The sequence below is a fragment of the Lontra canadensis genome, unplaced genomic scaffold (genome assembly GCF_010015895.1).
Source record: "Lontra canadensis isolate GAN:19392208 unplaced genomic scaffold, GSC_riverotter_1.0 scaffold93, whole genome shotgun sequence".
NCBI classification, from domain to species: Eukaryota; Metazoa; Chordata; class Mammalia; order Carnivora; family Mustelidae; genus Lontra; species Lontra canadensis.
In genome coordinates this window covers 7,582,630-7,596,370 of record NW_022631087.1, presented here as the reverse complement: position 1 = coordinate 7,596,370, position 13,741 = coordinate 7,582,630, and the positions used below count along the sequence as shown (strand labels likewise).

Here is a 13,741-nt window from a genome sequence, read left to right as displayed (position 1 = left end):
AAGCATTTATTTTTGTACGTATTAGATTTTAAAGTAATCTCTATGCCCAACATGTGGTTCGAATCCACAACCCCGAGGGGTTGAACCTCCTTTCATTTATTTAGAGAGAGAGAGCAAGGGTGAGGGGCAGAGGGAGTGAGAGAATTTCAAGCAGACGCTCCACTGAGCACAGAGCCCCACTCAGGGCTCGATCCCAGGACCCTGGGATCATGACCTGACAGGAAGTCAAGAGTCGGAGGTTTAACCCACTGAGCCTCCCAGGCGCCTCAAGAGGCTTCTTTTTTTTTTTTTTTTAAAGATTTTATTTATTTATTTGACAGAGATCAGAAGTAGGCAGAGAGAAAGAGGAAGCAGGCTCCCCGCTGAGCAGAGAGCCCGATGCGGGGCTCGATCCCAGGACTCCGGGACCATGACCTGAGCCGAAGGCAGAGGCTTTAACCCACTGAGCCACCCAGGCGCCCCCTCAAGAGGCTTCTTAATGATCTTTTTTATATCCTGAAAACTAGTCCTTTGAGGGACATACAGATTTTAAAATCTTTCCTCCCACTCCGTGGCTTGTCTTTTCATTTCTTTACAGTGTTTTGTTGATGAATGGATGTTCTTAATGTAGTAGAATTTATAAATGTTTTTCTTTTTCCTTTTTTGTTTTTTCTTTTTGTTTTGTTTTGTTTGTTTGTTTGTTTTTATGGTTTGCACTTTTTACATTCGTTCAACAAGCCTCCCTTAGCCTGGGGCAGGAAGTAATCTTCCCATCAGGTCAGCAATCTCTCTAGATCTGCCTTTCACAGTTTAGGTCTTCATCAGCCTAGAATTGGTTTTCTGATCGGGGGACCCCAATTTCATGTTTTCCACATGAGTAACCAGTTTCCCCAGCCTCATCTGTGAAGAGGTCTGTCTTTCCCTCCAGGTCTGCTCAGCAGTTTCTGTGTTCTGTTCTGTGGGCTGGCTCTGTCCCTGCACTTTATGGCGAGTCCCAGTATCTGGGGCAGCAGAACCTCCCAACCTTGTCCATCTTCAAGGGTGTCCCAGCTCTTCTTGGAGGCGCCCTAGAGAAGTGGTTAAGATGGTGTGCCCTGAAGTTTCCTCTTCTCAAAAATGGGAATAACATACTACCTGCCTCCTTGGGTTTTCATGAGGTGGAGAAAAGTTAACATTTATTTATTTATTTATTTATTATTTATTTATTTATTTTTAAAGATTTTATTTGTCAGAGAGGGAGAGAGCACAGGCAGGAGAAGCGGCACACAGAGGGAGAGGCAGTCTCCCTGCTGAGCAAGGAGCCGGATGTGGGACTCGATCCTAGGACCCTGGAATCATGATCTGAGCCGAGGTCAGCCGCTTAACTGACGGAGCCACCCAGGTACCCCAAGAAGTTAATATTTAGAAAGCACCTGGTGGGACATCTGAAGCTGGCTCGGTCAGAGAAGTGTGTGACTCTTCATCTCGGGGTCGTGCGTGTGAGTCCCACGTTGGGGGTAGAGATTTCTTAAATTGTTTTTTTATTAATTTTATTTTTAAAATTAAATTTTTTTTAATTTTTATTTTTTAATTAAAAAATTTTTAAATTCTTTAATTTTTTAAAAAGAAGAAAGAATATTTTAAAAAATATTTTTTAAAAAAATTTTTAATATTATTTTTTAAATAATATTTTTTAAATATTTTTTAAGAAAGCAGAAAGCAAGGAAGCACCTGGCACGCACGGTGCTGTACAAAGATTACTTTCTGCTGTTTGTGCTTCCAGGTAAATGGTAGCATCAGATCGCCCAGTTCTACAGAAAATCAAATCCTACTGGGGCTTTGGTAAAGATTACACTGAATCTGTATGCTTACATGGCGGGGAAGTGGCCTCTGAAAACGCTGAGCTTCCCAGTGAGAGAATATAGTAAAACACTCCACTGGTTTAAAAAGTTTCTCAGTGCAGGGCTGGTGGCTCAGTCGTTAAGTCCTGGGATTGAGCCCACGTCCGGCTCCCCGCTCAGTGGGAAGTCTGCTTCTCTCGCTCCCACTCCCCCTGCTTGTGTTCCCTCTCTCACTTTCTCTCTCTCCTCTCTCTCTCTAAAACAAATAAATAAAATATTAAAAAAAAATAAAGTTTCTCAGTGCAGATTTATGCTTCTTTCTATAGAGATCTTGCACAGTGGTGGTTTTTATCTCTTCACGTTCTTCGTGGGTTTTGGGCTACTGTAAATTATACATTTTTAGAGATAGCATTTATTTATTTCGTTGGCCATGTTTAATTGTAAAATACATGTAACATAAAAATTAACCGTAGAAACCGTTTTAGGTACAGTTGAGGAAGTGGTAAGTACCTTCACACTGGTACGCAGCTGACTTCCCAAACTTTTTTTTTCCCCCCAAACTTTTCATCCTGCAAATCTAGAACTCTGTTCCATGAAACACCTCTCCATTCCCAGCATCCCCAGGCCTTGGCAACTGTCATTCTACTTTCTCTCTCTAGAATTTTGACTACTGTAGGGACACCCTGGAAGGGGACCATATAATATCTGTCCTTTTGCGGCTGGTCCCTCTCATTGAGCATAGTGCCCTTGACGTTCGTCCATGTTGGAACACGTGTCAAGAGTTTCCTTCCTGGTCAAGGCTGAACAACGCACCATTGTACAGATACACCACATTGTCTGTTCATCCACGGATGGACGTTTTGGTTGTTTCCATCTTTTGACTTGTTGATAATGCTGCTGTTCACAGGGGTGCACAGGTCTCTTTCCTGGTTCCTGCTTTCAATTCCTGGTGCCTTTTACAGAGAGAATTCTGAGGGGCCCCACCAGCTAATAATTTTGTTTAGATTTTTGCATCCACATTCCTGAGTGAGCTGGACCCATTTTTTTCCCTGTTTGAGGGTTGCTGGGTTTTGGTTTTGAGGGAGTGTTTGCTCTTTCTATTTTTTGGAAGAGTTAGTGTAATAAACACTTTGCTTCTTCCTTGAATACTTGGTAGAATTTGCCTGTGGAGTCATCAAGGCCTGGGATTTGCTTGGAGGAAGATTTTTTGATGGTGGAGTTAACTTCTTTAATGATCATATAAGACTATTTAGAATTTCTAAATGTCTTTTTGAGTTGGTTTGGGAGTTTTTCTAGGAACATGTCAAGTTCCTCAGCTCTTCAAGTGGATTGGCATAGAGTGTTCAAAATGTTCTCTTTATTATCTTTTTAACGTCTGCAGGATCTGTTGTGATGCCTCCTTAAACCCAAATTATGTACACCTTCTTTACCAGTCCTGCTACAGGCTTTTCCGTTGGATTAGTCTTCCAGGAAACCAGCTCTTGGCTATTTATTGGCTCTCTGTTGTGTGTTTGTTTTCTGTTTCACTTACTTCTTTTGTTTTTATCCCTTCTTGTACTTTTTTTGGGTTTATTTAGCTGATTTTTTCTTAACTTCTTAAAATCAATGATGCTCATTGATTTTTAACCTTCTATTGTATAATATATGTATATATAGGGTTGTATGTATAAGTTTAAACACTTTCCCCTAAGAACTAGGTGGTTTTTTTTTTAAAGTTTCTTTATTTTTAGTAAACTCTACACCCAATGTGGAGCTCAGACTCACACCTCCAATATCAAGAATTGCACAATCTTCTGACTGAGCCAGCCAGGCGCCCCTCTAAGAATTGTTTTGATGATACCACATAAGCATGTGTATGATTGTTTTGTTCAAAATACTTCCTAATTTTCATTATATATTTTTAAAATTTTATTTTATTTAAATTTTTAAAAAATATTTATTTTAAAAGTTTATTTATTTGACAGAGAGAGAGAGCACAAGCAGGGGGAGTGGCAGGCACAGGCAGAGGGAGAAACAGGCTCCCTGTTGAGCAGAGAGTCACATGTGGGGCTTGATCGCAGAGCCTGGGGATCATGACCTGAGCTGAAGGTAGACGCTTAACCGACTGAGTGTCGCAGCCGGCGCGACAACACGACCAGGGTCAGAGGGTAAGAGGATGGTGAGATGAAGACGAGACGTAAAGAGATGGGGACAGGAGGGACACAGTGGATGATGTCCAAGCAGTACCAACTTTATTACGAAGTGTGCATGATTATATAGAAAGCAGAAACACTTAGGGGAGACTAACCGCCCACCACATACCAAAAATAGTTTCTCCAGGCTCTTGTTTACCAGTTCCCTTAGGTTAAACACACAGACATCCTGATGCCCGCATGTTGCTTACTTATAGATAAGTTCCCTGTTGATGAAGGGACTGAAGAAGGGCGCCAGGTGCATTTTATGGCCCATGCAAGGACAGCAAGGTCCGGGCGTGGATTGATGACTTAGGCCTGCATTGTCCTGTTCCTGATAAACCCCAATGGGTAGTCACGTAGGCGATCATGAGACTCACAGCACAGACCCTTTCTCAGCGCTACTCAACCTTTCCATTGCTGAGGTTGCTTAACCCCTTAAGGTCAGGAAGGCGCAAGTCAAGGCCTGGTTTGGCTCGTATCTCAGGCTTCTGCGTGGCTTTCCACAGCTAAGTTGCCCAGATGCCCCATCATTATAATTTCTTAACCATAGTTTCTTAAAAATACATTTCTCGGTTTCTAAATCTAGGGAATTCTCTAGTTATATTTTTCTTATTAATTGCTTTATGGCTAGAGGACATGCCTGTATGATTTTAGTCCTTCAAAATGTGTTGAGACTTGGTTTGTGGACTTCTGTACAGTTAATTCTTATAAATGTCCCACATCTAATTTAAAAGAATATATTTTGCATTGAGTGCCAAGTTCTGCACAGTGGATTAAGTCATATTGGCTAGGAATATTCTTTAAGATTTCCAGTTCTGCCATACCCTTAAGAAGTCTTTGCTCACTACTTTTTTTTTTTTTTTAAGATTTTATTTATTTATTTGACAGACAGAGATCACAAGTAGGCAGAGAGGCAGGCAGAGAGAGAGAGGGAGGGAGGAGGAAGCAGCTCCTCGCTGAGCAGAGAGCCCGATGCGGGGCTCGATCCCAGGACCCCAGGACCCGAGATCATGACCCAAGCTGAAGGCAGAGGCTTTAACCCACTGAGCCACCCAGGCGCCCCTGCTCACTACTTTTATCAATTATTGAGAAACCATGTTGAAATCTTCTACTCTGGGAACTTTTGCCCTATAGTGCTGTCAATTTTTGTTTTAGTATTTTGACACTATGGTATTAAGTGCATATATATTTAAGTTGTTATATATTTTTCTTTATATGTATTTTTCTTCTCTTTAAAGGACTGGAATCCTTTATCATTATGAAGTAGCTGTTTTTATCTCTAGGAATGCTTTTTGCTTTAAAGCCCATTTTATCCTGATACCAACACAGAGACACTAGCTTTCTTTGGTTGTATTTGTATGGTGTATCTGTATTCAGCCTTTAATTCAGCCTTCTTGAATCCTTATGTTTTATTGGTTTATTTATTATTTTATTTTCTTAAGATTTATTTATTTTTTATTTATGTTATTTATGTTATTTATTTATTTATTTATTATGTGACACAAAGAGAGAGCACAAGCAGGGGAATGGCAGGCAGAGGGAGAGGAAGAAGCAGGCTCCCTGCTGAGCAAGGAGCCCAACATGGGGCTCTATCCCAGGACCCCAGGATCATGGCCTGAGCTGAAGGCAGACACTTAATGACTGAGCCACTCAGGTACTTTAGAATTACTGAATAATTTTGATCATTGTATTTCCCCCCCATGGTTTGAAATTTGTGCACTCATTTCTTTTTCCCTTAGTGCATGCTTAACTTATGAAAGCCTAAATTTAATTGATACCATTAGCCTTCCCTCAGATAATCAAGCCTTTTAAAATAATTTAATTCCATCATATCTATAGGTGTTTTCCTGTATTTGAAGTCTGTCTTGTTTTTTTAAGCTCACAAGACATTATTATTATCTTTCAAAGTTTGTTTTCATTTAGTTTTGTCCAGTAGTGTGCTGGGGAGACAGATCTCTGGGGGAAGAAGCACTGATTTATAGTGTTCACTAAGTCCCATGGCGTAAATACTCCCGCTATGGCCAATTTCAAGTTACCAGCACTTTAACAACCACCTTATGGGATTTAGCAATAGGTTCTTACAAGCCAGTATGAGCTGCTTCCAGCATACAGTTGGCTGTGTGTGTGTATGCATGTGTATATGTGTGTGGGTAGATGTCTCTCACTTCTTTGTTCTGCCATCTTCCTTGCATCTCAGACTTCCACTTTTCTTCTGCCTGAAGTATAGTCTTTTGACTTTTCCTTAGAGAGGGACTACTGGTGGTGAATTCTCTGCCAGCAGAATTGTTTGAAAATAGTTTTATTTTCTTCTGATTTTTGCTGGGTATAGAATTCTAGACTGATGATTATCTTTGGGAACATGCAAGGTATTCTATCATCTTTTAGATTTGGAAAGTCAGTTTTAGTCTGTTACTCCTTTGAAAGTAATTGATCTCTTTTTCCTCTGGATGCTTTTATTTATGTGTTTGCCTTTCGTGTTCTACCATTATACTATGATATATCTAGATAGCAAGTATTTCCAGTTTATCCTGCATGGGATTTTTTAGTTTTGAATCTTTGGATTTTGCCTTTCTTAAGTTCTGGAAACCTGAGTTGTTATCCCTTCAACCCTTGCCTCTTCCGAGTTTTCTCTCCCCTCTCCTTTTGGAACTCCAGTTAAACATATGCTAGACCTTTTCTGTCTTTCATGTCTTGTAACTTCTCTTGTATATTCTATCATTTTATCTCCCTCTGTTGCCTTGTAGACAAATTTCTTCTTACTTTTCCAATTCACAAATTCTCTTTAGCCTTATCTAATTTTCCACTTAACCCATCCATTGATTTTTAAAATTCTATTGCTTTTTTACTTTTTAATTTCTAGCAATACTCTGGTTCTTCTTCAAATCTTCTAGGTCATTAGTTATAGTTTCCTATTCCATGAAGATACTATCACACTAGCCTTTGATGTCTTTAAATATTGTAAACATAGCTTGTTTTATAATCTTTGTTTAAGGACTCAAATATCTGCAATGTATGTAAGTATGTTTTGCTGTTTATGTTGGTTTATACTGGTTTTCATTTATGATTTTATTTCATCATGTACTACACCTCCTCCCCCACTGCCTTTGAACTGTGTGGTGTTCTTTAGTATTGAAAAATAATATGTGTGGATTCTTTGAGGCCTAGGATGAGAGTATCTTCCTCCAGAATGTTTTGTGTTGTCTCTTCCAGGTACCTAGGTACCCTGCCATCTAGGGCCCCTATACCTGAATTCTTGGCATGAAGGTTTGGGGACGTCCCTGCAGGTGATATAAATTTAGACTACCAAAGGTTAGCTTATGGTTATACATTTTCAGGGTTTTTTTTTTTTTTTTCTGCTCTCTCTCCTTTATCCAATGCCGAGGTAACTTTCCTCATAGCCTCTGGGTGAGGAAGGGGCAGGTTTATTTCTGGTTTACCCTTATTCCAAGAGTGCAGTCCTTTGGGATCCCACCCTAATGTGGGATCCTGGGCTTTTGACTTTTGTCCCCCTGGCTCCATGAGAGCATCAATACTGAAGCTCAGGTTTACTGTGTTTGGTAACTGCCTCAGGTCAAGCCTGGGTCTGGGCCCCACTTACCTCTCTGGGTTCTTGCTCATCCGCCGAGCTTCCCCGGGTTACTTTCTTTCTATCTTGTTAGGTCTTCTATGGTTTTTTTTTTTTGTGTTTTGCTTTGTTTAGATTTTATTTATTTATGTATTTAAAGGGAGAGAGAAAATCCCAAGTAGACCCCACGCTGAGCATGGAGTCTGATGCGGGGTTCAGTCTCATAACCCCAAGATCATAACCTGAGCTGAAATCAAGAGTTGGACGCTTAACTGACTGAGCCACCCAGGCACTCCCCCTTTTTTTAAAGATTTATTTATTCATTTGAGAGAGTGAAAGAGTGCAGGGGGTAGGAGCTGAGAGAGAGGGAGAGAGAGAATCTCAAACAGACCTCCATTGAGCATAGAGCCCAATGTGGAGCTTGATCTCATGAGCCCGAAATCATGACCTAAGCTGAAATCAAGAGTCAGACACCTAACCAACTGAGCCACCCCAGCACCCCCAGTCTTCTATATTTTGAGGAGAGATTTTTAAAAATATTTTTTCCAGCATTTTACTTTTTGTTCAGTGGGGAAGTTGTTCAGATAAGCTTTCCACAGTGTTCCCAGAAATGGAAAACTAATTTTTTTTCCTATGCAGAAGCAGTTTTTGTCCCCTTTCATGTATATTTTTCTTTACAATTTAACAAACATATTTCTTTATTAGTCAGCTAGTATAATTTGGAATGGGTGCAAAACATTTTATTTACTTACCCATTCTATTGTTACCATTTATTTATTTTGTAAAGTTTATTTATTTATTTTTTAGTAATCACTATATGCAATGTGGGGCTTGAACTCACAACCCTGAGATCAAGAGTCACGTGCTCTTCCAACTGAGCCAGCTGGGCACCCCTCTATTGTTACCATTTAGATCGGTTCATTTTTTTACTGTAATAAATTACATTGTACTGAATAGCTTATGCAAGAAGCTCTTATTATAGGGGCACCTGGGTGGCTCAGTCATTGAGCATCTACCTTCGGCTCACGTCATGATCCTGGGGTCCTGGGATTGAGCCCCACATTGGGCTCCTTGCTTGGCAGGAAGCCTGCTTCTCCCTCCCCTAATCCCCCTGCTTGTGTTCCCTCTCTCGTGTCTTTCTCTGTCAAATAAATAAATAAAATCTTTAAAAAACAAAAGAAAAGGAGCTCTTACTGTAGTTCAGATTCTTCCTTAGGGATAGATTTTCCAAAATGGAATTCTCAGATGAAATTCTCAGAGATTTATAAGATCTTAGTACATATTAGCTTCCAAGGGGGCTGTGCCAATCCCCATTTCTTGCACTATTTAAGGATGTTTTTGTCTTTTGAGATAAGAAGGAGTCTTCTCTAATAGGTTATAGGCTCATATTGTGAAACACTGATGAGGAATCAAAGGTACCATGATGAAAAGTCTCCTCCCACTGCTGTCTGGGGGCTGCAGCCACCAAGCTGTCCCCTGCCCCAGAGGCCCCTCACTATTCCTAGGTTCTGCTCATGGGTCCTTCTGACCAAGCAAATAAGTACCTCAGCGTGGTGGGTTTTATTTTTAAATAAATGGTGGCATACTACACACACTGTCATAAACCTTACTCTTTGCACTTGACCATAAACCTCGGGGCTCACCGCCCATCTGAACATAAAGTGCTTCCTCGGTCATCCCGCAGTGACACAGACCCCTTGGGGTAGAGGAGCCATTGAAACATCCCGCTGATGGACATATCTGCTCTTTCCAGCGGTTTGCTTGAACAGACCTGTTAATAACTTTGCGTGTGCCCATGTTCTGCGTGCACGAGCCTGTCTTAGGATGAACTCCCAGGGGCAGGATCGCTGGGTGTAAGGATGATGCCTTCGGTGATCGGTATGAAACTTGCCAGCGTGGATTTTCAGGGGTGGCCAAGTCGGTGACCAGCTGTCCTTCTCCCTGTTCCTGCCCAGGGTGATGCTGACAGGGACGCTGTCTGATCGGCAACCTGCTGAACTCCACCTCTTTCGGAATTATGATGCTCCGGAGTCTGTACGGGAGCCTCGATTCAGCCAGAATATTAACCTCAAGCCTCCAACTCAGCCCTCAGGTTAAAACCATGTCTGATGCGTCTTCGGGAAACAACGAGCCTAAGGGGTCGGGTGGAGTGTTGGAGTCGTAGGTTTGCTCCCAGGGTCCCCGTGGCTCACCAGCATCCCAGCCATTGCCCTGAGTCTGTCCGCTGAGGGCAGGCAGAACTGGGGGGCTCTCCTGCCTCGGGCAGGCTAAAGGAGTCCCCTGGAGGCCCCCCCTTGTACCCTGCCTTCCAACGGAAAGCAGGGCTAGAGGGCACGGACTGTGGGTCGTGCTTCTGAGGAGTTCCCAGCCTCTCCCTCTCCCTGCAGACTCACAGACCCACACACACACGGAGCTCTACAGCGCGTGGGTTTCATACCAGTCCCCTGGTGCCACTGGGCCACCGTCTTCCCTCACCCCACCCCCCAGAGCAGCTGGTGTGGCGGGCTGCCCGGAGCAGTGGGGCAGCCCCCACCTACTTCCGGCCCAATGGGCGCTTCCTGGACGGCGGACTGCTGGCCAACAACCCCACGCTGGATGCCATGACCGAGATCCATGAGTACAACCAGGACATGATCCGCAAGGTGAGAGCACCTCCAGCGCGAGGGGGCTGGACATGACCGGCTGTGGGAGCTGACCTCTGAGCAAATCTTGCGAAGGATCGCCTCCTAGGAGAGCACGTGGCTTTGATTCTTACGCCCATTCATTTGGTGCGTGGGACGGCAGCTCTATCTCACACTTGAACCCACACGATGGGTGATGGCCCGGAGCTCTGAGCTAATCAGAGGGACTCTGAGGCCCAATCTGGTGTGAGTGGTGAGGGGCACCTAGGAGGGAGGGTGGCGGGCACACCAGGACATGCCAGCATCAGTGCTGGCCACTGTGCGAGCCTGGGGACACATGCTTGCCCTTGGGGAGCTCATGTCTGGGGAGACTGTCTATAAATGCCGCTCCAGGGGTTTCGGGTGCTGTGGTGGAGGGCTGTGCGGGAGTCCAGGAGCAGAACTGCCTCTGCTAAGAGACTAGGGCGCTCGAAAAGGGCCCCTGGAAGAGGCCTCCGGGGGCGGACTGTGCTGAGTCGGCGATCCCGAGGAACAGAAGTAGCCCTCGCCCGAGGAGCTTAGCGCAGAGGTGGGGCAAGGCCCATGCGTGTTAGCGGCAGCGCCGGGATGTAGGCTCAGGACTCTGGCTGCAGGGTTGGGGTCCTGCCTCTGCCTGTGTTTCACTCCAGCCACTGTATGGGGTATGATGGTACCAGCGTGGGGACTGGCATGAGGTACCCGCGTGCTTTTCTGTAAAATGTATAGGACGCTGCCTGACCCCTAGGGTGCCAGAGCCTTGCTGGCTGCGGTTCTCACCGTGGTCATCAGGGAGCCCCAGATGCAGCCCCTGGGTGACACAGCAGGAGCAGCGGTCACAGAGGCAGGCACCCTCTAGGGGCCAGAAAGGGCAGGGCAGGCTTCCTGGAGGAGGAGGGACTCCAAGATTCGGACTGGGAAGGGTCTTCATCACCTGAGTGGCCTCCTATGGTGGATGAGCCCCACCAGGAGGGGGTACTTGCCGAGGTGCCCAGCATGTTGGAGCTTGTTGTGGAGCAAAGGAGGGGACAGGACAGGCTCTGCCCCTGCCACCTGGGGAAGGGTCTGCCGGCGGGAAGATCCCCTCCAACTACCCCTATCCTGTCCCCAACAGGGTCAGCGCAGCAAGGTGAAGAAGCTCTCCATCGTGGTCTCTCTGGGGACAGGGAAGTCCCCACAGGTGCCCGTGACCTGTGTGGATGTATTCCGTCCCAGCAACCCCTGGGAACTGGCCAAGACTGTTTTTGGGGCCAAGGAACTGGGCAAGATGGTGGTGGACTGTGTGAGTACGGGCCGCTCCCCAGTTCCACTGGCCTCTGGGTCTCAGTCCCTGGGACCCTGGGTGTCAGGAAGGCTCTGTTGAAGGTCTTCAGCCCACTGAGGTGAGGGGGTCCCCGATTCCATCTCAGTGTTGGCCCTTAGTGACCACCTCCCCCCGGGGCTTTCAAGCATTTTTTAACCATGAAGCCCTTTCTTTGAACACGGCCCCATGTGGAAGCCCAGAATATGCCATGGGACACAAGCCACAGGGGGCGGGACACAGAGGCCTGTCCACTCAGCCCCTGCTCTCCTCCCCCTGCAGTCAGGGGCTGCTGAGCCGCCCGTGCCCCTCTGTTCCACAGCTGGGACAGTCACTGCAGCCCAGGCAGGGGGACTCTGCTGGGGGTGGGGTGGCTAAGCCAGACTAGAACCTGGGGATCCCCGGGCAGTGATTCAGGGTACGGTGTACGCTGAACGCTCACAGAGACCCCTTCTTGCCAGTGCACGGATCCGGATGGGCGGGCCGTGGACCGGGCCCGGGCCTGGTGCGAGATGGTAGACATCCAGTACTTCAGGTGAGGACTCCGCCGGCAGCAGCCCCCGCCCCCTGCCCCAGCCTGGCCAGACCCAGCCCTCTGTGCCCACTTCCCCTTTCCCCACGCGGCTGTTCTGCACCACAAGCCTGCCCCAGTCCTCACTCCTGTCCCCCACCCAAGCCAAACCTCCAGGGGTCAGCCCTCCTCCTTGACCCAGACAGATTGAACCCCCAGCTGGGGACAGACATCATGCTGGACGAGGTCAGCGACGCAGTGCTGGTCAACGCTCTGTGGGAGACTGAGGTTTATATCCACGAGCATCGGGAACAGTTCCAGAAGCTCATTCAGTTGCTGCTCTCACCGTGAGGCTGGGCTCCCAGCTACCCCCACGCCATCACGGCCACCCAGCCCCTGATGGAGTGGCCAGGCGATGTCCACCCGGTGTGCCACTGGGCAGAACGGGGCCTGGGTGACTCCGTGTCTACTGACCAGACCAGGCCTCAGAGGGCGCTGGGCTTCCTGCCTGAGGCTGGTCCCGAGGGCCTGACCCTACTGTCCCCACCTTCTGGCACCTGTTCTCATTCTAGGCTTAGAAATCCTCGAGCCTCACTCGGGGCCCTCTCCCTGACAGCCAAGGACAACTGACCCTTGAGCCCCGAGCCCTGTTGATTTAGACACTAAGGGGGTCTTACCCATCCCCCATCAAGACCCCTTCCGCCCTCCGCCCTCTGCCCTCTTCCCTGGAGGGGACACTGGTCAGAGAAACAGGCTGTGACCCACTTCTCAGCAGGGGAATCCTAGGCTCCAGGAGCGGGATTCCCCATCTGACTTTGCCCCTCAGCACACACCCGGCCACCCGCACCCCTCCCAGCTGCCCCACCCTGGAGCTCTGCTCGGCTCTCAAAGGTCACTCCTGTAACCTCAGTCATTCCTCCCAACCCGAAGTGGTGCATAAGGGGGCGGGGCTCCAGGGCGTCTCCCCTGGAAATAAATGGTTTCATTACGGTTCACCTGTGTTATGTGTGTCGTGCCATGAGTGCTCCCATCCCACCCCCCAGCTCCCTTCAGCCTGACTGTCATGGTCCTCTGCCCCCTTGGATGACTGCTCTGTTTCCGGGACTCCCCCAGTGGCAGGGGGGGCACCACTTTCCTTCCCCAGGCCTCCCCGAATCCGCTCAGGCCAAAAGTGAAGCTGTTCAGAGGCAGCCGCCAAGCCCACTTGCCCACGGTGGTAGGTGAGGGCGAGCGCCATTTGCTGGAGCAGGAGATGAGACCCAGAGAGGGTAGGGGGCCTTGGGCATAGTCACACAGCCTGCGAGCAGGGCTAAGCTTTGTTCCAGGTCTGTGTGGCTCTAGGGCTCCTGCTGCCAGCATGAGCGGAGGTGGCAGGCAGCGGCCGATGGGGGAGCCCCGGCCCTCAAGGTGCGGCGTGAGGGGCTTGGGCAGACAGAAGACCAGAGAGCCATGACGCCCAGTGATACATTCAGCCTCCAGCGCTGGACCTGTCAGGGAGGGTCCCAGGGGAGGGCCCCCAGCAGCTCTGGCCCTATAATTTGGGCAATGCCCAATGTGGGCAGATGGGAGGGCAGGGGTCCCTGCTGGCCTAGGGGAAGCTAGACCCGGAGGAGGAGGTGACCTGAGACAGTGGCCCGCATCCACGCGTGCCCACCGTCCCACGGTTCCGAGGGGTAAATAATTGAAGGACAGGTCACACGAACCTGCCTGCGTCACAGGATGCCTTCCCCCGGGTCTGGTTACGCCCCAGATCGCA

The 13,741-nt window shown here is 47.5% G+C and overlaps 1 protein-coding gene across 12 annotated transcripts in view; it reads left to right on the top strand.

Moving 5' to 3' along the window:
* PLA2G6 (phospholipase A2 group VI) overlaps window positions 1-12,421 on the top strand; it is a 57,816-nt gene extending 45,395 nt beyond the window's left edge. For 7 of the 12 annotated variants that reach the window (XM_032836649.1, XM_032836651.1, XM_032836646.1 and 4 more), the window contains 5 exons: window positions 9,494-9,630; window positions 10,026-10,180; window positions 11,289-11,456; window positions 11,936-12,009; window positions 12,192-12,421. In XM_032836649.1, coding sequence (XP_032692540.1) covers window positions 9,494-9,630; window positions 10,026-10,180; window positions 11,289-11,456; window positions 11,936-12,009; window positions 12,192-12,336 — 679 coding nt within the window. In that variant the 3' untranslated portion in view covers window positions 12,337-12,421. Of the gene's footprint in view, window positions 1-9,493; window positions 9,631-9,925; window positions 10,181-11,288; window positions 11,457-11,935; window positions 12,010-12,169 lie in introns of those variants that run through there. The other 5 variants (XM_032836656.1, XM_032836657.1, XM_032836647.1 and 2 more) reach the window with 4 other exon arrangements.
* The last annotated feature ends 1,320 nt before the right edge of the window (window positions 12,422-13,741 follow it).